General features: G+C 39.6%; 2 protein-coding genes across 5 annotated transcripts in view; one reads left to right on the top strand and one right to left on the bottom strand.

The window, feature by feature from the left end:
• Positions 1-14,390, bottom strand: part of chrna7a (cholinergic receptor, nicotinic, alpha 7a (neuronal)) — a 26,593-nt gene extending 12,203 nt beyond the window's left edge. The window contains exons 1-8 of one of the 4 annotated variants that reach the window (XM_076884648.1): positions 14,327-14,390; positions 12,956-13,076; positions 12,725-12,823; positions 11,372-11,392; positions 8,695-8,834; positions 8,225-8,269; positions 3,877-3,986; positions 1,660-1,739 (exon numbers count right to left, since the gene is read on the bottom strand). In XM_076884648.1, coding sequence (XP_076740763.1) covers positions 1,660-1,739; positions 3,877-3,986; positions 8,225-8,269; positions 8,695-8,790 — 331 coding nt within the window. In that variant the 5' untranslated portion in view covers positions 8,791-8,834; positions 11,372-11,392; positions 12,725-12,823; positions 12,956-13,076; positions 14,327-14,390. Of the gene's footprint in view, positions 1-1,659; positions 1,740-3,876; positions 3,987-8,224; positions 8,270-8,694; positions 8,835-11,371; positions 11,540-12,724; positions 12,824-12,955; positions 13,077-13,256; positions 13,920-14,179; positions 14,297-14,326 lie in introns of those variants that run through there. The other 3 variants (XM_076884644.1, XM_076884646.1, XM_004557973.3) reach the window with 3 other exon arrangements.
• On the top strand, positions 13,993-25,094 carry cln6a (CLN6 transmembrane ER protein a). Its single transcript, XM_004557972.3, has 7 exons — positions 13,993-14,187; positions 15,602-15,722; positions 15,855-15,953; positions 16,966-17,154; positions 21,329-21,384; positions 23,443-23,565; positions 24,307-25,094. Exons 1-7 carry the CDS (start codon positions 14,141-14,143, stop codon positions 24,575-24,577), a joined length of 906 nt encoding a protein of 301 aa, XP_004558029.1. The 5' UTR covers positions 13,993-14,140; the 3' UTR covers positions 24,578-25,094.
• Positions 25,095-25,167: the final 73 nt, after the last annotated feature.

Genomic DNA, 25,167 nt, shown 5'->3' with positions numbered 1-25,167 from the left:
GGCTGGATTGGTAAAGGGCAGAGAGCTCCAGTCCAACTCAGACGCCAGCAAGGTGGAGGTGAAGTACTGGTTTGGGCTGGTATCATCAAAGATGAGCTTGTGGGGCCTTTTCGGGTTGAGGATGGAGTCAAGCTCAACTCCCAGTCCTACTGCCAGTTTCTGGAAGACACCTTCTTCAAGCAGTGGTACAGGAAGAAGTCTGCATCCTTCAAGAAAAACATGATTTTCATGCAGGACAATGCTCCATCACACGCGTCCAAGTACTCCACAGCGTGGCTGGCAAGAAAGGGTATAAAAGAAGAAAAACTAATGACATGGCCACCTTGTTCACCTGATCTGAACCCCATTGAGAACCTGTGGTCCATCATCAAATGTGAGATTTACAAGGAGGGAAAACAGTACACCTCTCTGAACAGTGTCTGGGAGGCTGTGGTTGCTGCTGCACGCAATGTTGATGGTGAACAGATCAAAACACTGACAGAATCCATGGATGGCAGGCTTTTGAGTGTCCTTGCAAAGAAAGGTGGCTATATTGGTCGCTGATTTGTTGTTGTTTTGTTTTTGAATGTCAGAAATGTATATTTGTGAATGTGGAGATGTTATATTGGTTTCACTGGTAAAAATAAATAATTGAAATGGGTATATATTTGTTTTTTGTTAAGTTGTCTAATAATTATGCACAGTAATAGTCACCTGCACACACAGATATCCCCCTAAAATAGCTAAAACTAAAAACAAACTAAAAACTACTTCCAAAAACATTCAGCTTTGATATTAATGAGTTTTTGGGTTCATTGAGAACATGGTTGTTGTTCAATAATAAAATTATTCCTCAAAAATACAACTTGCCTAATAATTCTGCACTCCCTGTATACAACACATTATGTGTGTTGCATTTATGTTTAAACTGCACCCACAGGAGGCTTATGTAACATGATGCATCATTCTAATACACACTTCACTGAAGACTCGCACAGGGAAATGTTTTTTTGTTTTTTTGGATGATATGTAGAGCCTATGGACCACTTTGTGCTTACTCTACTGCTGTATAGAAAGCATTACCCACACATGAGCCGGGACAGAGGTAAAACACTTGGACTGGATCTAGAGTAAGGTGTAACAATTAATGCTTTAACATACAGATGAATGGGTCAGAAGATTCAGGAGCCATGTATTTATTTTAAATGTACCCAGCTAATGTCTGCTCCTGACAGGACAGGCCACCTCTGTGGGTTGTTTCCACATATCATTTGTTATCGTTTTTGTTTTCATATTTCATACAGTAAGTGTTGCTGCTCCACATCGAAAGGAGCCAGCTGAGGTGGTTCGGGCATCTGACAAGGATGCCCCCTGGGCGCCTCCTGGGTGAGGTGTTCCAGGCATGTCCCACCGGGAGGAGGCCCCGGGGCAGACCCAGGACACGCTGGAGAGATTATATCTCTCGGCTGGCCTGGGAACGCCTTGGTGTTCCCCCGGATATGCTGGAGGAGGTGGCTGGGGAGAGGGAGGTCTGGGCCTCTTTGCTTAGGCTGCTGCCCCCACGACCCGGTCTCGGATAAAGCGGATGAAGATGGATGGATGGATGGAAGTGTTGCTGCGAAGGTAAAAATGTCTTTTTCCCCAGTCAATATGTGTCAGTGACTAAGATATGGCTTTTACCTGGAGGTAGGTAGGAACAGGTGCCCGAGGAGTTGACCAAAATGTTGGTACGGAACGTAGCATCGAACCTTTCGTCCGCACTGTAGACAACATGGAACAATTCCAGCATTTAATGTTGAGTTATTTGCCACCAGTATTATTTCAGTGGAAGTTACCAAGCGAGGAGGGGCAGTTGTGGTAGGAATATATAAATAATTCTCTAAGTCATTATTTCTGCAGATACACAACAAACAAGGAGTCACATCTCATGCAAACCTTCCCAGGAGATGAGTATTTAGTTGTTACCCTGCTACCCACAATGCACTCCACCTAAATAAATTCCCAAAGGCTGGGGCACGGTTGAGCTAAAGTTGAATAAAGAAAATGACATTCATATGAAGTACAATGCTCTCTCTCTCTTATTAGCTGCCAGGGGAGTAAGGTACCTTTAATGTATTTTGTTCAGATGTTCTAGAGATTGATTAATGGTGATCGCTATAGCTTTATTTCATTTGGGACATATAATGAAATGCTCTTCCTACCATTTCTATACAATTTTATTAATTTGTCTAAATGATTTATTGCAAAGTGCTTTTCTAGCTTTTTACTTAAAGTGCACAGCTCCCCTATCCTTGAAGTGTAATATCCCAGCTGTGTAACCAACCTACCAATAAGATAAGAAGATAAAGTTAAAATCTTTTATTTGCCATTTGTACACATACACTGGGTGTGGGTACTCAGGAAATCTTGTGCAGAGCTTAGAGCCAGAGGGGAAAAAATGAAGATAAGAAAGAAAGAATATGTCAAATAATTTCAAGTATAAAACAGTAGTTTCTGTATTGCACTTACACTAAATGACTGTGGCACGGAAAAATATCACACGTTATTAAGATGTATATTGCACAGTAAAATGTGTATTGCACATAAGAATATATGTTACAGTGGATAAAGCCAAAATACACACAAATACTAACTAACTAACTAACTAAAAAATATATTTGTGTGTATTTTAGTTAGCCTTTATTTTGTTTTTGACCTCAGAATGACTGTGACAGCGAAAACTTCAAAAATGGCATTGGACTGCATTTTTATAACAGATGTATTTAAGCTGAGTTTCTCATTGCAAAGAAAAGGGATATAGTTTAATAGCAAAGCCCATCACCTGATCTCAACCCAGCACAGCATGCCTTTTAGTTACTTAAGACAACACTGACATCAGACAGACCCACAACAGCCGGTGGCTGCAGTAAAAATCAGGCAGAGCCTATCAAGGGAAGGAAATATCAAGTGCTGATGTCTATGTGTTCTGGACTTTAATGACTGTAGAGGATTTTCATCCAGGTATTTAAAACCATCCTGAATTTAAAATGATGTCAGTTTGCCCAATTAATTTTGAGTTTCTGAAAATGGCCATTCATTTAAAAAGCTATAACTCCTAAACAGTTAATGAGACACTCTGTTTTCCTCAATTCAATCGCGTATCATTCGATTTAAAATCAACTGTGTTGGTATACAGAGTTACAATTACAAAAACAAAAAACAGAAAAGGACAAGGACCGAGCTGCATGTATCTTTAAATTCTCTGCTTGTCTGTCTCAGCAAGACAGTCATAATAATGCCTGTGGCATCCAATAATTACAAAATTTTACAGGTAACTATATTAACATTTTGTTCATACCAAAGATATGCTAAAGATTATACAGTATTCATTGGATTTTGTATCTCCTGTACATCACATCCTTCAAAACGAATATAGTAGAGGATGAGGCACAACAGTTTTCTTTATTCGCCATTTTTAAACCACAAGATATTGTTTACAATATTTGGTCTTTAGTGTATCACAGACAGCGTGACTGCAAACAACCTTGTTTAACCTCTGGAGCACCAAAATCTAAAAATGCATCACATCCCTCTGAGATCCCTGTGCGTTATGTAGAAGAAAATGCATGCACACTAATACTTACTTAGGCTTCTTGGGGAATCTATATTGTAACCAGAAACCCCTTTTAACCATACACGGTAATCTTCCACTAACCTGACGTGCACATCCAGAGAAATGTAACTACTCTTCAGGTCGATGGAGTCTGTAGAGACTGAATTTCATGGAAGCGTACGGGTTAAAAGTAGCTTCCCTCTATGTTGTAAGTTATGATGTAGATTTGCTGCAGAGGTCTAAATCAGGCACAAATCTAACACCATGTACAACTACAGTTTACAACCCAGCAGATCAGTGCCTACCTGTTATACAGCAGAATGTCTGGTTTCCAAATGAGATGGTCAGGAAATCTCACATTGGACACACCTGGATAATCCAATGGATTCCACTGGAGGTAATAGTCAGTCCAGTACTGCAAAATGCAAACACATTTGACACCTTGACTTTCACATTCCACTTACTTATTTTTAATACATTTAAAGGCCTATGGGCTTATTAAGCCTTTTTAGAGGCTCGGGGATTTAACACGGTTTCCTCGTAGCAGTGACAGTTACTATAAAAGCCAAAATAAATGTATGTGAAGGTTTTCTGTTCAGAAAAAATGCTGCTAAGCACATTTGAAATGTCGACATAATTGGAAAACTCAGAGGATGATTACAGTTCCAGCTTGTAGCTGTTGAGACATTTCAACCCAAAATGTCAGAAGATTATTATATTTCAGTTATAATAAGCACAAGTACTGTTTAAAGGGCTCTTAATACCTGCTTTCTGTGACATCAGACCTGGCCTGAGATTTAACGTGGTTATGGTGATGGTGATGGTGCCTTGGCCAGGCTGAAAATATGAGTTTACAGTTGTGTTGGTCTTTACTGCAATGTCTATTATATGTGACTACAGAGGCTGAAAGACTCCAGGATTATGCAGAAGGTGATGCTGTATATGGGTGAGGCAGGCTGTTAAACATTTAAACTAAACTTTGGTACTTAGTGGATACTTGGTTTACACACTGTAGGAGATACAGTGTCTATTCATTTATAGACAGTATATATGTAAATATCAGAATGTATAATTAAAATGGATAAATATGATGAGCTAAATAGCTTAGTAATTAATAAGCATTTGATTCCTTTTACTCCATTTCTAACTGAAAATTGTCAATATTTTTCATCTTGTGAATATGATGGCTTTCATTTATTTCATGTTAATTTTTTTTCAAAGGTGCTTCAACAAGCATTTAGCATTTTTATAATATATTTTTAGTTTTTTAAGAAATTTAGACCGTTTTTTTTAATAGATTTTTTAATAAATTTGTGAGAATTTTAAGCTTTCTTCCACTTGTCATTATGAGGTATGGTGTGTAGAATTGTGAGGTGAAAAATGAATCTGATCCATTTTGGAAAAAGGCTGTAACATGAAAACATGTGGAACAAGTGAAGCGGCGTGCATAGTAATGTTAGAAGTTTATGCCTTTGCTTTATCATTCATATGCATCTGGCTCTTATCTGTGCACACGTGGTTTTACATCTTTAGTTTATTTGATTGTCTGCCTGGAACTGCAGGAACAGCAGGAACTGCAAAACAAAACCGAGTCTGTACTAAATCTGACCCTAACTAAGTGGAACTAAGCGGTCAAATTAATTAATGTTCATTCCCTTTTCAGATAAAACATATTTTGCACTAGAAAAATGCGCCTGAATTTTGGAATATCCTTTCCTTTAATGGCAGCATATAGTTTAAGTAGTATGAATTCCAGATGTTTCTGAAAAATCTGATAATCTAAAGCCAAACTGTGGGTTACACAGCCCTGGGTTCAAATGTAACGGGACAAAACAATATAAGGCACAAGAATGACTTTTGTATTACAGATTATTTTCTTAAAACACACTGTGAAGTGTGGAGTAAGTGCATATGAGAGCATGAGGGTGGGAATGGATGTTTGTATCTGTGTGTGCCTGTATGTCTGTGTCTATATGTCAGGTTGGGTGTCAGGCGCCACCTCTCTGGGGACATCTCAGGCCCTCCAAGGTTTGGAGGCCTATCTCCCCCTACCACCACTTCCCCTGCCAGTGGCGGACTCCCTCAGGTGTCGGTGTGTTGGTGGTTCTTTGTGTCTGGGGATGGGCGTCCAGGTACACACCGGCTCACTCCTTGGCGGCCGTTTATCGGGGCCTGGAGCCTGGGGCTCGCTCGGACCACTTCGGAGGTGGGGTGCCCCCGGCCTCTCGGCCTGGGGCTCGGTCACTCAGGCGCAGCTGGCTGCCGGCGGAGCTCACGGGCACATCACTGCAACCCCCCCTGGCTTCTGCTCCGCGGCTGCTGAGTGAGCCCTCATCTGGGACTCTCCTCAGCTCTTTCCGGGACAGTGGCGCGGCTGCCCCTCTGTTGGTCTTCCTTGGTCTCTTGTGTTCTGGGGGCCTCTGGATGTCTGGAGTTTTGATCTCCTCCATACCTGCTTCATGCCCTGGAGGACGGGGCTGTGGCCCCCCCACACCCTCTAGCAGATCATCACATGAAGGAACCTTTTAAAAAAACAAGCGCGTCCATGCTCACAGGTGTACACACGGGTGATCACACCCACAAACTACACCCTTTTTGGCTCCTACCTCAAAGCACACTGTGTTCTGTTGATCTTATGTGCTGCACAATAATGTTTAACATTTAGTATTTACTGTCATATTCCCATATATCATTGTGATGTTGTTTATTCTATTACTCTTGTTCTCTTCTGCTTGTTTTCTTTTTTCTTTCTCAGCAGGTGATCCAGGTGATTGATATATGTATTTTTTTTTCTCTGCCCGTTCTGTTGGTTTTTGTTTTTTGCCCTTCTCCCCCGTCCCTCTTCTCAGCGGTTTCTCCGTCCTTCTTTCTTTCTCCCCTTCTTTCCTCCAGTCAAGTCTGTCCCGTATTCAGCAAGTGAAAATAAAATAAACAATAAAAGGTGAATCAAATGGACCATTATGGGAAGGCTGGGATGGTCAATTTGGTAAAGTAAATCCGTTGGGCATCTTTCTTTGCCTTTAGACAATAATTCTGATGGCAAAAGAGCCAAACGGGACAGGCAAAAAAAAAAAACACACTGTGAATGGCATCTATCCCTGAGGATAAATGAAGGTACTGATTACACATAATGTTTAAAATGAAGCTCCAGAATTTCTTTTAAAATATAAATATGAATAGAAAGGTGAATATTTCACTGAATACAAAACTCCAACTCCAGGTCCACAGCCGTGGTGATATGTATGAACACATACTGTGAAGACACTTCTCTTGATTACATGGCTTTCATAAGGAGTTTTCTAATCCAATCTATAATTCACTTTTAATTAACTCAAAGTGCCATGTTCAAGTTCCCAGTATAATGAACCATAAAGGTCAGTTAATGATAAAGGCAAAGGAAAACAAACTGAGGAAGGATATAATTGCCTGTGCATCTCACATGGTGATTTTGGAAAATGGCATTTCCACAGCCAGGGAACCCTCTTTAATTTGCATCACTGTTTAACAAGAAACTTTCCACCTACTTTTTAATCTTTACAACAAGTCTTTCATTCATTTAACATCTACAAAACTTGCTGATCTATTATTTCATTTGAAAAATAACTGGCCTTAAAATGACCAGACGTAACTCTACTCTCCGTTTTGTGCTTTATTAGTATGTGTAAACGACTATGCAAATTTGTCCATGTCTCATGCCAACTTCTGCCTGCAGGCTTAAATGCAGCCCTGTGTCTTAAGACAGCTGGTATTACATGAAACACAGCACTGCACAAGAGTATGAGGGCATAATCGTGCTTAATAATCAAAATACTTGTGTATCGAAGAGGTCATCCAGTTTGTTGGGCATTGTAAGATTTATAGTACAATTACCCAGTGGCACTGATGGAGGGCACTAGAAGGGTCGATCACATTTAATGTTTCAACATGTAATCTTAAAGAATCCTTCTCAGTATTTCAAAGTCGTATATGTAGCAATGTATACATCTTGTATGCATCTTTATGGCATTTTCCTTTTTTCCCCTTTTACTTTTCTCAAAACCTACGCAAGTAAAATAATCCAACAGATGCTGGATTGATGCTAAAACAAAGTACACTGTGGATGCTGTCGGCGCGATCATGTGCCGAAGAGCTAAAATGAATTTTGCAGGGAGCAGAAGGAGAGAGAGTGAACAAAACTCCCGCTGCGATGCCCCAGAATGATTTAAAACAGACCAAACAGCCTTGGTTCAGCCTTAGTAGAGCTGCTGACGATGCAGCAACAGGGATCTATTGTCACTGTATGGACAAGCTGTAATAAAGCATCTGCGTTAATACACTTCATCTCACTGCATGAAGGACAAAGTGCTGTACTGCCCATGAGGAAGACGAATAGAAAGTCTGGGTAGCACTATGCGTGAGTTACACAATTCATTTCATCACATGCTCACAATATGATAAATCTCTTTGTGGTACATGTTTGCATAAACTAAATACCAGATTAAATGCCAAAAGTAAAGGTACAATGTAACACTTAGGGTGAAAATGGTCTTAGAGTTAACTGAGAGGATTTATATAAAACAGATGGCTCTATGATTAAAATGCATGATGTGTGTAAGTGCGGCCGTAAAGCTTCGCAACTCAGCTTTTCTGTGACTTTACATAAATTATACTTACCAGCTGTAGCCAAATGTTGGTTGTTAAAACCTGGTTCTTCTCATCCTGTTAGAAAAACAGAATTATTCATGTTTGTAATTAAGTACATTTATTTTACTTTTTTCTTTTTGATTTTTTTTAAATGAAGTGTATGCTTCATAAATGGGAAATCACACTACTAGAAATGTACAGATCCACAGAGGCGTCAGTTTTTAAACCTTTTATAATGCCTCACTCACACTAGAGAAAACAATGTTTGTAGACTGTGGCAAAATCAAAACTGCTGCATCAGTATGCACTAAACTTGGGAGCTTGCTGTTTTTGGAATAGTGGCTTCAATGATGGGGATCAGGTCTGTCATCTTTAAATATATGAAAATTGCTTACATAACCATGCATGACGTATCACTTTACTGGCATGTACAGTATATGTAGTAGACTACTATGTAGTATGTATAAACAGCTGTGTTTAATGGGCAATCATTTACGCACCACATCCATTATTTGCATGAGGGTGAGGCCGAAGGAAACAATGAGACTCTGAGAGTCATTCTGGACTGGTCTCACTAGTGGGTTGTATCCATTCATCAGGTCACTATACAGTCTGCGCTGGTTTGGCCCTTGATGAGAAACTACAGAAAAAAAGAGAAACAGGTAACCAGGACTCCAACGAACAATTAATAAGTAAAATAAATTATAATTATAAGCAAGAAAGACATTGTTAGTCACATCAAATCATTCCTTAACTTCCAGCAGCCATATTGCAAAACAATTCACTATGCAGTATTTTACATCGTAGAATATGAAGTTTTATTTTTTTAGATGTTACTAAAACCTGAGTAAAAACAGTGATATTTCTAATATGCTGAAGTTCAGACAGCGACGCTAATTTATATCAAACATCAAGTACACACTTCTTTGCGTATTGTGCAAACTGAAATAAGGATCCCGTGCAATGTGAAATGCACAAAAGTCATGTTCATTTATTAAACATTATAAACTCTAATGTGGCTGACAAAAAAGAAGTAAATAAATAAAAACATGACCTACAGCCTGTCTGTAGCTTTCTTTTCTACTTTACACACTGAGTTGCCTCCACCCTACACACACGCGCACACAACTGTAATGAGAAAGAGCCCCACCAAGTAACACTGCTACACTGTACCTTCACATGGAAGAAGAAGAAGAACGTCTGCACTGATCTACGGGACAATCCATCCAACAGCTGTTGACATCTTCTAGTCTGGACTGGTGTGACAAGACTGACACACAACCACTGCCCTTAGATACGCAATGCTGCCGTGGCTCAAATGATCAATAAAACAATTTATTTGAAGTGAAGTTTACATATATTTGTGGATGAGACTGAGACAGCTAATTGAATTTAACTCAGCCTCTCCACTCTCCTGCAGCCTTTTACATCTTCCCCTTTTGCAGCCACTCACTACTACTCCACTTCGGTTCTGGGTCAGTCTCACTGCGTGGTGCTGATCCACCTCCTGCTTCATTCAAGTTGTAAATCTCGCACTTTAGAATAATTTTGCAATTGATTTAATGCAACTAAAGTTGGTGTTGGAGTTATCAACATTACCTGGGGTGGTGAAACAAATGCAGCCCAGACATGGCAATCTTTCAAATGCCATATTTGGACATGATTCATCTCCCAATCTCAAATCAGACCCGTCCCTCATTTTAACACACTCTTAGTTCCTCTCCTGAGTTATGGAGCGTTTTTGGCAGCATTTCTTCACTTCACTAATGGCCCAGTTTTCCTAAACCTCCTATGAGAAGCACATTATCCTGATGGATTGGCACAGAGCATACTGTCTATCTGCATATCCCTATTCCTCTGTTCTCTGTTGCATCCACTTCTTTCATTAAAAAAAAGGTTAGCTGAAAGCTTGTCTTTGTCCATATCCCAAGTGGATATCCCCCCACTCCTGATCTCACCGTAATCAAATTTCAATGCAAGGTGACATTAATGTGTTGTATTGTCCACATACTGTTATACACCCCAGTACCATGCTGTCCGAAAAACCACAGCGGGTCCACGAGAAATGAGCTTGGAGCCATAAAAGGGAGAAGGAAAGTCTCTCAACCTCTTAATCAAATTTATCAGCCTTAGTAATATCAAAGGGCTGGACAGGGCCTATAAGTACTCCACACATGCCCTGACATTTATATGTGCATGCACCGTATGCACACACACCAACAACACTTGCTTCGCTCTCAAAGAAACCTTCATTAACCCCTGCCTGTAAAGTGCAGACTAAAGAGCCCCAGTCAGTGATTATTATTAAATGAATTGCCTCAATTAAAATATTCAGACTCAGATCAGATTTGAGTAAAACCGATGAGAAGCAGTATTCAATTAAAATAAAACATAAAGCATTGAAGATTTTGCACGGTTTGCTTATTTCCCCGTAGAAGGACCAGAGCCAGGATGGCAATATCTTGTGAAAGAAAAAAGACTGTTATTCTGTTTTGTTTTTTTAAACATAGAAGCATCTGTCCAGTCACTGTTTGCCCCAATCTCTTTATCACTCATAAACCACAATATTAGAAATGCCGTGATCTTGCAGCTCTTTTTATTCATTTTGCATAATATTTTTTCTAGTTACATCACGAGAAACCACACAGTTCAACAGCAAAAGAAAGTTCAGAGCTGACAGACAAATCAGCCACACGTAACATGTAGTATAAGACATTATAACATGTTTGTTCTCTGCAAGCTGCATATCGGACCTTACTTTAGTATAGTAATATTACGTCATAGCTTCTGAACCCATGAAAAACACACTTAATATCAAATACTAATAATGATGACTATAACTACAGTCACACCGAATCATTTGCACACACACGCACGCACACACACACGCACACGCACACACACACACACACACAACACTTTCATATGATTGCTAAGGCATCTAGACCAAAAGTGTCTGAAACTCAGTGTTTGGCACAACAGGTCTGCAATCTCAGCTAGGGAACCGCTAAAATCAATCCACAGCGGAGCAAGGTTGAACGCACATTAACACGTCTCGTTCAATAACACACACACAAAAATTCTATTACTCCTAATCATTTAAACAATAATTGTTATTTTTAACATGCATGGCGCGCGATAGAGTTAATTAGCCAAATGAAATGCATGCAGACATACCTTTCACTGTGCAGGCGGTGACTGCAATAGAAAGCAGAAAATTTACTAAGTCCATGTTGAAACGCGTGAGGAGTGAAAACAGAAAGACTCTTCTGGATGCAGGAACGGGAGCGATAACACTGTGGGGCGGTGTGAGTGTGAGATGAGAGGGAATTCTGCCAATAAATAACTCCTCCTCCCAATGAAGAGCCGCTGTTTGGCAGCCCATTAATGATTTAAGCTGAAGGATCAAAACTTTCTGCCCACAGTAGAATTTTTTATCCTTACCTTTAACATATTTTGTGGTACTCTGTCGTTTTTACAAGTGAACATTTTTGACTTTCAACACTGTTGACTGGATCTCCGTGTCCCCTTTCTGTTTTTTTGCGCATTGTAAACTACACAAATGACTAAATAGGCTACACTAAATCTATTGAGTTTATATAATTTATATTTCGTTTAAATATATTGTGGTTTTATATCAACCCACACTACCTCTTGCGTAACCTTTTCAGTCAAAAGCACGAGGACGCGTCTGCGTAACTAGAGGCCATCTACTGGTCTGTAAAAACCACTACAATTATATTGCAGTTGTGGGATGGAGTCTGTTTAATTATCAGTTTAATGTTGCAAACACTGTACAGATTGTTTTTAATTTACCCCTATTTTAAATTCCTACACACAGAATGTGTTTAACATATCATTAAGACACACCAAGTAACTCATGCTGCTTTAGGATAGAAACTCTAACAGGGGTGGGCAATGAATTGTCCCAAGGGGCCAAATGAGTAACTGGGAGTTTTGTGAAGGGCCAAAACAATAAGCTGAGTTCTTCTCAATATAGATTTGACCTCTTTACAAGGTTATGGATATGGGCCTCCACAATCCTGGTTTCTCATGTGGCTCCTTGGAAAAATGTATTACCAACCTACCTCTCATTTATTTTAAAATTTCAGATGAGTAATAAAAATAATATAAAACAAAGACACCCCCCCCCCCCCCCCCCACACACACACACACACACACACACACACACACATCCACATTAGAGACAATTACAAAACCATTACTGGGCTACGAAAAGCAGCAACAGCCTCTTTGCCTCTCCTAGACTTGAGAGTCTTGAACTGTCCTAACTGTATAGGAATCACACATAAGCAATAAGATACGAAACATTAAAAGTCAGCACAGATTTCAGTCTGTAAAGCAACAGAAAACCAGACTGTCCTGATGCAACTGCAGTAAAAGCAATATTGAAATAAAGAGTTACACAGTAGGTCAAGTGTTCACATAGAAATTATTCACTGGAGAGAATACAGAAGACCTGATGTTGTCTTCACAATCACTAAGACACTCTGCTGCATTAAGACTTGCCTTGAGCATTAGGAATGGTGTTATGACATTGTAGGCCATGTGGAAATAGTCTCCAGCACTGGGCTTGTTCAGTGGAAACCACTCCAGAGGAAGAATGATCTGAAACATATGTAAGAAAATACTGGTTTCCACTGAAATTGAAAATATTGATGTAACCATCCATTTGCCTTTTTTTCCTTCATTAGATTTAAACCACAAGAGGTACGAAGAAATTGCACTGAGCCTTCCTACCATAACAATGGGCCTTCCAAAGTCTAATATCCAGTTCTGCACAGTGAGACACAGCCACAGGTCAAAGTGGAAGCGCTGCTTTTTCTTCTGTGGCACATTTTCCTTTGAAACACCAGGAGCGCTGTAAACATACAGTAAGTCATTGTAATAGAGCAAGCATTACCAAAGCAAAGGGCAACACAGCTGCCGAGCACTTAACAGACATACACACACACACATATATATATATATATATATATATATATATATATATATATATATATATATATATATATATATATATATATACACACATACATACAATTCAGGGTTGAAGTGGAGCAGCAGGAAATCTCAGCTGACACTGGGTGAGAGGTAGGGTAAACAATGGGTAGGTCACTAACAAAGGACCAACAATCCCACCTCGCATTCACACCCGTTAACCTAACATGTATGTCTTTAAACTGTGTTTTCCTGGTTTTTAACCCCTTTAGTATGGAGGACCACGAGAGCCCTCCATATAATCCAGCTGCTAATTCAAATGTTAATCCCTGAGCTAATCTGTGAGCGAACAGGAAAGGGAAATGGATTTTGAAATGAGGAGTGGAATCGCCATTTTAAAATGCATTTTGAAAATCAGTTAAATTGGAATTCGAAAATGGTTTTTGAAATGAAGTTTTTTTAAAAATATTTTGAAAATCAGTTTTTTAATGAGGAATTCAAAAATGAATTTACAAATGCGGAATGTATTATACAATTCATTATTTAAGCACAGAATTCTGTATTTCGATGTGCGTGGCTCCTGAATCCTTACATTCATTATAACAACTTTGAACTTGATGACTAAAAAACGTCCTTATAAGTTCACTTATTTGCTTATTTATTTATTCAGGCTTCGAAGATTGTATTTTATAGTTTTTAATCTGTAAGACTGAAGTTGGTAATTGAGCTGCCTAGCCTACAAATCACAACTCGGGGTGAAGTGTGCCCTCTCCACTTCTAGTGTCTTTGCTGCAGTTTGATTGGTGGATTCTCCTGATGGGCGGAAACAAGGCGACAGCCCGGAAGCGACAGCGCTCGTGACCATTAACTGTACACAAAATGTTTAGGGTAGTTGAATCCCGCTAGCTTTCCACACCTGTGACCACGGAGCTGTATGAGTAGGTAAAGTAAACGAGACCATCGGCTGCCTACACGGAAACAACGATGCAGACTGTACGAAAGCGTCAAGGCAAGGATTTACACCTGAAGAGGTTTGTACTCTAAACATGAAGATGTCGCTGCTGTTATCGTCGCCTTGCTGAAGGGCAGTCGGTTCATAAACACAGAAAGCGTAAAGCTTAAAGAAACGAACGTCTGTAAAACCCGGAGAATAAATGTTTTCTACAGTACAGGATCTGCTTATCTCTTCTTCTCCTGCAAGTATCCAGGAACAGATGCTGGAGGCTGGACTGCGCGCCAAGTGAATGATTGGACGTACAAATGAAAACGGAGGCGCGCATGCTCCGTTTGATAGCGCCAGTTAGGCGTTATTTCAAGCCAAATGTTGTAGAAACAAAATCCTGGCTTCTTGCGGGGAAGCCTGTTGTTGTATTCACCTCGCTCTTGTCTTCAGGCTTTCTGATGACATGACAGGAACACCAGCTAACTCTGGAAAATCTCACACTGGCTGTGTAGCTGATCTGGATGTAACTAGTCTGTTTTCAGTCTTCAGTTGTTACAATTTAAGCTCAAAGAGTCAAGCTGAAAGATCGCTTTCATATATTACAGCAGCATTTCTTTATCATGTGGAAAAACTGACATGTACCATTGAAATTGCCTTTCTTTTTCTTATATTAATTAAAGCTCAGGGATGAAATGTTCAACTGAACTTCTTTTTCATTGACAGAAAGGGGGAGTGTCACTAGTCCAGCCCACTTAAGATCAAAGTGGGCTATATATATTCCATAATATATAATGAGTTTGAAATTCCTGGTCTAGACACATAGGTTAGACTGACACAGCTTTAAGCTGAATCAGCAGTGGTTGCTACTAGCAGCAGTATGTTGAACTGAAACCAACAAGTGGCTGCAAAAGTTTCCCAGCAGCTGAGTTTTGCAAAAAAATTTGTGTGGCTTCATTAATTTTTGCAGCTTCATGATCAATATGTCTGGATGGCAAGAAAAAGGATTTCAGGCAGATGCAGATGGTCACAGCACTCTGTGCAGTAAATACTGGTTTTGCTGGTGTTACAAGGGAGCCTGTAATCCTTGAGGAAGGCTGAAAGCCCATGGGGGATTTATCTGCACTCATCTTCCTGCTTTCCCAGTGCATATGTTGAACTATAGGGACTGTGCTCAACATGCTACAGGAAATTGCACAGCTGCACACAATAAACAGCAGGTTGGATAGTTCAGCAGTTTCACAGCTGCTGCATAATTATTACTCTGAAATCAAAGAGTGGAGGATGCAAGGGGGGTGAAAAGAGAATAAACTTGTGTTTTAAAATAACATTTTAAAATACTGTAGTTTTACCATCAATATAAAATACTCGAATTCAAGTAAGGAAACCACGTGCTCTTAACCTGAAATAAATGCAGTAACATGTCTGTTAAGTGCTCGGCAGCTGTGTTGCCCTTTGCTTTGGTAATGCTTGCTCTATTACAATGACTTACTGTATGTTTACAGCGCTCCTGGTGTTTCAAAGGAAAATGTGCCACAGAAGAAAAAGCAGCGCTTCCACTTTGACCTGTGGCTGTGTCTCACTGTGCAGAACTGGATATTAGACTTTGGAAGGCCCATTGTTATGGTAGGAAGGCTCAGTGCAATTTCTTCGTACCTCTTGTGGTTTAAATCTAATGAAGGAAAAAAAGGCAAATGGATGGTTACATCAATATTTTCAATTTCAGTGGAAACCAGTATTTTCTTACATATGTTTCAGATCATTCTTCCTCTGGAGTGGTTTCCACTGAACAAGCCCAGTGCTGGAGACTATTTCCACATGGCCTACAATGTCATAACACCATTCCTAATGCTCAAGGCAAGTCTTAATGCAGCAGAGTGTCTTAGTGATTGTGAAGACAACATCAGGTCTTCTGTATTCTCTCCAGTGAATAATTTCTATGTGAACACTTGACCTACTGTGTAACTCTTTATTTCAATATTGCTTTTACTGCAGTTGCATCAGGACAATCTGGTTTTCTGTTGCTTTACAGACTGAAATCTGTGCTGACTTTTAATGTTTCGTATCTTATTGCTTATGTGTGATTCCTATACAGTTAGGACAGTTCAAGACTCTCAAGTCTAGGAGAGGCAAAGATTTCAGCATTCCAGATCTTGTCATTCCTTTTCTGCTCTGCATGTTGTGACTGCTGGCCATGTTTTGATTTTTGATAGTTTAGTTTTCACCAATAAAAATCTAATTTTGGGCAGGCCCTAGTTAGAAAAACCTTCCAGGGATTACTGAGCTTGTTTAATACCTGCTTTAAGAGACTGTAACTCAACATGGCAACATTATATCCAACATCATTTTGGGTTAATTTTTTTTTCTCAGTTTCAGGAATCAGAATTGCATCAGTTAAAATGTTGTGTAATAATTTTGTGTTATGATTTTTCAGGTGCATTTTGAGGCAGACTATTTAGGTTCTTGCAAACCAACATAAAAACCCATAATTCAACGCCTGACTGGCAAAGAGACAGTGTTACTTCTAGTCAGTGTAATGACGCAAGTTGCATGCTTTTGTTAGAGGATGTAGGTCATCCGTGTGGTTGTGTTATGAAACAAGCTATTTGCCCCGTAATATCCATTACCTTTAAGGCAGATCTATATTTAAGAGACAGGAAGAACTAGGCAGGTGCAGCTGAATAGATAAAAACACAAACACACCTAGATAAAGTCAAAAACATATTCAAGAAAAGAAAAACGGCACATGTAGGCTGTGTGAAAAAAAGTCTCAGAGATAACACACAGGCGCTGTGGTTGAAGCCAGTTCTTAAAGGTGTCCCCAGAATAACTCTTTTAAGGTATACATGTTTGTTTCTGCTCCATTCAGCTGATTGAGCGCAGTCCGAGAGTGCTGTCTCGCACAGCCGTGTACCTCTGCATCATCACGTTCGTCATGGGAGCCAGCATCCACCTGGTGGGAGACTCCATCAACCACCGGCTCATCCTGAGTGGCTATCAGCTGCACCTATCAGTGAGGGAGAACCCCATCATCAAAGACCTTAAACCAGCTTCACTGGTAAGATGGCAAACAGCTAAGATCCATGGTGGGCTTAGTGGGAATACTGGAATACATGGAGAAGGTTGTCAAAGTGTGTCGTTGTATGTTATTTATGTAAGTGGGACAACTTCATGCATGCTGCTCGTACAAAAAATATTGTTTGTCTTCAGCAGTTTAAAAAAGCTGTTCTTTTTGAACTGAGAGCACACCGCAGAAACACGCGTCACCGCAGCTATTTAGATGCAGCAGACTTTATCCTGCTGTGTGGGAGTGGAGCTTATTTTTCTCTCTGCTCCTTCGTCGTCATCATCACATCTTTTATTGTCACATCGACCAGAAGCAGAACATCGTACCTTTGATAGTGTGGTGTTTGTCAACGCTTATATACTGTGGGTTAATGTAGCAGCACAACAGCAGTCATGTTAAGATTTTATACCCTGGCTTTATTTGTTCCATGTCCCTATTGCTGGAACGGTTCGCAGCCGAGTGTGAAGCAGCGGGAATGAGGATCAGCACCTCCAAATCTGAGGCCATGGTTCTCAGCCGGAAAAGGGTGGAGTGCCCACTCCAGGTCGGGGATGAGTTCCTGCCCCAAGTGGAGGAGTTCAAGTATCTCGGGGTCTTGTTCGCGAGTGATGGGAGAAGGGAGCCGGAGATCGACAGACGGATTGGGGCTGCAGCTGCAGTAATGCGGACGCTGCACCGGTCCGTCGTGGTGAAGAGGGAGCTGAGTGTAAAAGCAAAGCTCTCAATTTACCGGTCGGTCTACGTCCCTACCCTCACCTATGGCCACGAGCTGTGGGTAGTGACCGAAAGAACGAGATCGCGGATACAAGCGGCAGAAATGAGCTTCCTCCGAAGGGTGGCTGGCCTCTCCCTTAGAGATAGGGTGAGAAGTTCGGCCATCCGGGAGGGGCTCAGAGTAGAGCAGCTGCTGCTCCACATCGAAAGGAGCCAGCTGAGGTGGTTCGGGCATCTGACAAGGATGCCCCCTGGGCGAGGTGTTCCAGGCATGTCCCACCGGGAGGAGGCCCCGGGGCAGACCCAGGACACGCTGGAGAGATTATATCTCTCGGCTGGCCTGGGAACGCCTTGGTGTTCCCCCGGATAAGCTGGAGGAGGTGGCTGGGGAGAGGGAGGTCTGGGCCTCTTTGCTTAGGCTGCTGCCCCCGCGACCCGGCCCCGGACAAAGCGGATGAGGATGGATGGATGGATGGATGGATGGATGGATGGATGGATGGATGGATGGATGGATGGCTTTATTTGTTCCTGATTTATTTCCCTGCTGATTCCAGGGGAAGAAATCACTACGGATCTTATTTATTACAAAACCAAGATTCATATGTAGTTGTTCAAACATCTGATTGATGCACAACTTCTTACCCCACAGTTAGACCAACAGAGAGTCAAAGAAGGTTTTTAAAAACATTTTTTTACACTGGTTCATGTGAATTTCATTGTGAGGTTTAAACCCATTTACTGCCTACAGAAATGTACGTTTGCTCTCATCTTTCAGCGTAGTACTTTGAGGTGTCGACTGATGTTCCAGATCTCTACTTTTATATGTTTTTTTTTCAATTTTTATTATACTCCTTTATTTATCCAAGTAAAAGTGTCATTAAGATTTAAATCTCATTTCCAAGAGGGACCTGGCATCGTGGCAGCAAAAGTTACAAAACATGACAACATAGCAACAATTCGTACAAACATGGGAAAAATACGCAATAGCAGATCATTAAGAGCCACATTTAAAACAGTCACACTGACTAAAAGAGTTATTCTCTCCCTTCTTGAAATGCACTTAAACTCCTTTACGGCAACCATTTCTGACAATCAGTTGTATGATGTTGTGAGAACGAAGGCTGTATTAGTTGCAGTTTAAACACATGTAAACACACAGATAGGAGGAAACGAGCCAAGGAGAGATTTATAGTTAAAAACCAACCAATGGGAAAGTCTGTGGATATACTGTACAGAGATGGCCATTTAACAGCAGCATACAGAGAACAGTGATGTACACAATTTCCACAGCCAACAATAAAACATGGTAGATAGTATCTAATCTCTTTAGGTACTGGACTGGTGCATTCATAAAAAGCAGATCGCCGTAATCCAAATAAAGGAAAAAAAAAAGTGCATAAATTTAAATGTTTTCTCACTTTGAGAGAGAAACAAGATTGATTTCTAAAAAGGTAACTTTGTCCAAGTTTAGTTTCAACTTAGACACAAGCGTTTGAATGTGAGTTTTAAATGACAAATTCTGATCTATAATGATACCTAGATACTTGTAAGATTTGACCATTTTAATTGCAGTCCTTTGAATGGTTTAATCTTAGGAAATGCAGACAACAACTCTTTGCCATTTGATAGAGCTGGGCGATAGAACGATAACGATATGTATCGCGATATAACTTTTACTCGATAGAGAAATTAAGCTATCGCGATAGACCTCGCCGCTCTTGTCCTCTTAAAAAAAAAAAAAAAAAAAAAAAAGGTCAGCCGATCCAAATTCAGTAGCGCAGAGCCGAACCAATCACAGCCGCAGCGTCACGTCGCGTGACTTGTTACGTACAGCACAAGTGCCAAGCCGCACGTGTGTTTGTTTGGGAAGCAGCCAGCGGGTAATGGAGCCAGCGCATAATGGAGGAAATGAGTGTGCCGACTAGAAAAATCAACCGAGCGTGACCGAAGAGAAAACAGATGATGGTTCCAACGCCGGCGAGATTGTCGAACGGAAGAGCCATAGAAGTTCCGTAGTGTGAAGGTATTTCGGCTATTTCAAGTCTGACAAAAAACAGTAGCGCCCACTGTAAATTGTGCCGAAAGCAAGTCTGGAAATACAATAAACTGGTGCATGCGTCACACTGCGCGCCATGTTATTGTTTCGGTGAAATGAATTTCTACAATACTGTTACTGTTAATTCTACTCTCTGCAGTGTTTAAATGCTTACATATACACACAGTTACTGTCCGTCCACACATACGACTCGGTTCTGCTTCTATGCCGCAGCTTTGTTTACTTTTTCCCACCGAGGCTTCTAGACTTCTGATTGGCCAACATTTCTGCACGGTTAGGAATCTAGCGCCACCTGCTGCTTTGGCATGTTCATAGCAGCGTTTTCCTTCATTTCTGCCTTTATGTGTGGACGGGATTATTTTTTAAAACGAAAACGGAAAATCTCAGTTTTCAAAAATACCCGTGTACGTGTGGACGTAGCCTCAGTCTCTGACTGGAAGCGCTAATTCGTCATTCGGCTTTTGTCAGACTAAAGTAACTGTTAAAACTGTTTGAAAAGCTCAGCTATACAACAAGGAGAGATTGAGAATTTCCTTTTAGTTCTCAGTTTATTTGATATTGACAAAAGTTAGTCAGTTTTGTCTGTTCTTCTGTAAAACAAACTAAGATTTATTTTTAGAATTAATACTTTATTTCTAAGTGGAATTGACAATTTAGTCTGTTTCATTTGTTCTATTTTGAAACTTAAACGCTTTAGCGGCTGCCTTTTGTGTAGTTTGCAATATTTGCCTTTATTTAGCTGAAAAAGTCTCATGTTCCTTAAGTACATCTACCCTGTTGAACTTATTATGGGAAATAAATATTTAAAAACAAGCTGCTGATTATTTCACATTTTACTTGTGAGCAACGGCACATTTAAATCTTACAAATATAGTTATTTGGCTTATATCGTGATAGATATCGTTATCGCCTGAAATGAAAAAAACATATCGTGATATGAAAAAATCTCATATCGCCCAGCTCTACCATTTGAGAATAACATTAACTTGGATTTCTCTAGATTTCATGTCTGTAATTGGCAACTGTAATCAGCAGCTTTTGTGTGTGTGTGAGGCTTCATCAAATGCTTAAAGTCCTCGGGTCAACAGCTTTCAACAACTCATCATCTCATGAAATGTGATTTTACACATTCGGAAAAACATCAATTGCGTGAAATCTTTTCTTCAGTAAGTTATAACATTTTTAATATACAGTCACTTCAGGTAAAGCCAGTGTCTTTTTATATTTTTATATTATTTAATGTTGTTCACAGCTGTTTTTTTTTAATCTTGTTTTGCTCTCTGTGAGTTCTGTAATAAAGTTGAAGTTACACACCAAAACACTAGGTGGCACTGTAGCATAAGGTTGTGTGTCTGGGAACGTTTTAATGAATTTAATTTGGTCCTTCTCCCTCAGATTGACTCCTTTGAGCTGCTGTATTATTATGACGAACACCTGGGACACTTAATGTGGTATGTTTACAATAATTATGTTGCATGTACAGAAATGGATCGCTATGAACCACAATTTCCCCTGGTGGGGCGCGGGGTTATCATGGATGTGTTTTGAAAAAACATACAAAGGCAAGTAAAGTAATCAGAGCAGAGATTTTGAGGAAATCTGTACACAGTTAGCATTAAGCTTTAATGTGTGACCAGTTTTTGTCTCTAATGAATCCTAATGAAAATGAATCCTATTACGTGCAGGAAAACGGAGAATTTTTCCAGATCACTTGGTTTTATCTTAAAATGAAGAAGAGTTATAGCTCTCCTGCTATTTCTTATTATTGCACAGACTTTTAGTTTTATGGGTTTGTTTATGTTTTATTCCCCTCATAATGTTCCAGCATTGCATTTTCACTGCTGAGGTAAAGGAATTACAGTTTTCAGTGGACGAGTCTGCTGTTCGCTCAGTAATGCAGATATGGGTGTGGTTTGAGTATTGCAGTTCTGGAAAGAAGATAGAGGGTGAGTAGGGAGATTGCTAATATGTTGAATCAGGATGAACAGTACTGTAGTTGTCTTTTTATCCCCTTGCTCTCCGGTGCTGCCAAAGAACTCATATAAAATTAGATGAGTGAGTTGAGACAGTGTTTAAGCTTCCTCTGCTCAGGCGTTACATAAGCAGCCTCATGAAGGGTTGAACTGCTTTGTGACAGATGACAGGGCACGAGGGAAGGTGCAGCTGTGAAGTGTTCAGCGCCTTGGCCCCAAAACCAACAGGTTACTTTTATACACATTCTTTTATTTATGTTTTAATATCAGAATCAGAATACTTTATTGATCCCTGGGGGAAATTATTTTTTGTTACAGTGCTCCATTTTAAACCAACATTAAGACAAGACAGACAATACGCTAACTAAGAATAGTACAATATATACATATATATACATACATACATACATAAGTCACTTATAAATAAATATTTGGAAAAGAAACATGTGTAGTTGTAGCAGCAAACAGTGTGTTAAGTGGATGCGTTGTACAGGGAGATGGCCACAGGCAGGAATGATTTCCTGTGTCGTTCAGTGGTGCTTTTCGGTAATCTCAGTCTCTCACTGAACGAGCTCCTGTGACTGACCAACATGTCATGGAGTGGGTGGGAGGTGTTATCCAACATTGTCTTTATGAAGAACATAATCTTTTAAACATGAAAATATAAATGAGTACACAAACCTGGATATGTGCACTTTCGTACACATATCCAGGATCCTTTGAATTCTAAGTTGCAAGCATAAATTGTAGTACTGATGTGATTTGTGATACACTAATAGTAGTACGCAAAAATCGGTGTAGTTGTTAAGGAAGCAGGAATATGAGCAGAGACTATGTTAAACTCATATAATCACTTGCTGTTCTCGCCAAATTAGTTTGACAAATATAATGAAAAGCCGTTAATGGAGCAAATAAGTGGACCTGATGGGAAAATAATGTTCCTTTTAAATCTTTGGGCTCATCCAAATGGAGATAATCATTTTACAGGAGATGAAACATATTTACAGTCGGACTAAATTTACACAAATAAGAACCATCAATAATAATTACAAACTCTGGGTGGTATGAAAGACTCTAGCTTGAGACCAGCTGACAGTTTAATAGATTTCAGAGGTGTTATTAACTGACCATGTACAGCACATCCCTGTAATATTTACTCTGAAAATAAAATGCAGTTTATTTTATTACATTCTTGATCAGCGATTAGATTCATTTATTTTTACAACTGTTCTGCTAAATTGCCACTTTCATTTTAATTCACTGCTTAAAAATGTACTAATAATTTTTGCAGATGTTAAGTTAAACAAATGACCTCATTATCGTTATCATGTCTAAACATTTAATAACAAAAAGAGAAAGAAATGGGGTTTTTTTCTCCTTCTGCTTTTGTGGTTTGTTAAATACTGTTTACTTTTTTTAGGGTTTCATTGAGCCGAGCTCAATAATATTTTTCATTGCCCGTTTATAAAGATGTACTTGAACATAATGTTCATCCTGTGCAGAGGATAAGGGTTTGCTTCTTTTTTTTCCCGCCAGGTATATTCCTTTCTTTATCATTCTGTTCATCTACTTCACTGGTTGCTTCTCCAGTGGGGAAGAACAGAAAAAGGTTCCTCTTGCTGGTTGGCTGTTGCTGGGACCAAGCGCTCTCTACTATTGGTCAGTCTATCCTTTAGACACACTACATAGATTACCAGACACACAAACTCACCATGAATACATTCAGTTGTTATTAAAGTGATGAAAACTGTGAAGGACATCTGAAGTCTAATCATGGGCTTTAGAGAAGAAATGCTTAACACTAATTGGGATGATTACAAATAACTTTCATAATCTAAACTAACTGAGATAAAGAAAAGAGTAGACAGACAGCAGTAACGCTCACATTTAAAGTAAAGCCAGGGAAACATTCAGTACTACAAGTGAAGTTAATAGCTTATGAACAGTCCCTCCAATTATTCTGCACTCCAAACTGTTTTAATTTTTTTAGAATGACCTTTAGTATTCTGAACTCCAGTATTTTCTAACCTGTTTCTAAAATCAATTTCTTTCTGTCTAAAAAGTCTGACAAAAATGAACATGCGACTAAACCAGATAAACAAACATCTAACAATTGTCCAAATTGAATTTTACACACAAAGAAAGATATAGACGTGCTTGAGAGCAGCTTTGACGATCCTCTGAAACCTGTGCCATTTTGGAAAAGCAATTACTTTTCTTATCTGACATCTAAACGGTAATATAGTTAGTAATGTGAATAGGATTGTTGCAATATATAGCAGTATTGATGTTTCCATAAAGATTGCAGTTTCCTTATAATAATATTTTGTTGGACATTTAGTATTTGGTTCTCCCTGATGTTCTGACTTCTCCTGTCTCTTTTTTTTTAATTTCTTCTAGGTACTTGGTCACTGAAGGACAAATCACTGAACTTTTCCTCCTCACCTTCGTTGCTATGGTTGCTATGGTGATATTCCAACATCATAAAGGACTTGGCCCCGACAGTAACGGTCTGTTCCTGTTCTATAGTTTCGGTGTTACCGTGTTCCTTGTGGCTCTGTGGGTGGCCTATCTGTGGAATGACCCAGTGCTACGCAACAAGTACCCCGGGCTCATTTATGTGCCGGAGCCCTGGTCCTACTACACTTTGCATATAAAGAAGAGCCACTGAAAGGGTTCACCAGTGTTGTACGTTTTTATAAGTGAAAGAAACTGCTCTCTTTTCTTTCTTTTTAAAAAATACATTTTCTCACATTTTGTGTGGCAGAGACATTAGCTGTGCTTAACTATGGCACTTAATAAAACTCATTGATGTGCACTGGTTTTCACTGTTAAACTCAAGGATATTCTGCCTCCTGTCCCAGTACTGAGCAGGGAATTTGCCTCCTTTGTAGATTTTTATATTGATGTATGTGAAATGTTTCGCTCTTTGTCTCTTTTTTAATGCTTGAATCTTGTGGCATGAGAAATCATAAAAGAGACCAGCACTGCACACTGTCATGCATCATGTTATCAGTATTAGGGTAGATTTTGCAATTCTCATGTCATACATGTTTAATTTACTAATGCAAATTGGGAATAAATCTGTTCATCATTTTTAAAATATTTTGGCCAAATGGGAATGTGTTAAAATTAAAGATATAAATACTGGACTGGGATTTAGCCAATAAAGACAAAGTGAGCCCCTATGGTCCTTTATTTACCTCTCAATTACCATTACACATGTTCTGTTTTACTTAGAAACCAATCACTGCCTCACGA

Source organism: Maylandia zebra, linkage group LG1, assembly GCF_041146795.1.
Source record: "Maylandia zebra isolate NMK-2024a linkage group LG1, Mzebra_GT3a, whole genome shotgun sequence".
In the NCBI taxonomy this organism is placed as follows: domain Eukaryota; kingdom Metazoa; phylum Chordata; class Actinopteri; order Cichliformes; family Cichlidae; genus Maylandia; species Maylandia zebra.
This window is presented reverse-complemented; position numbering and strand designations above follow the sequence as displayed.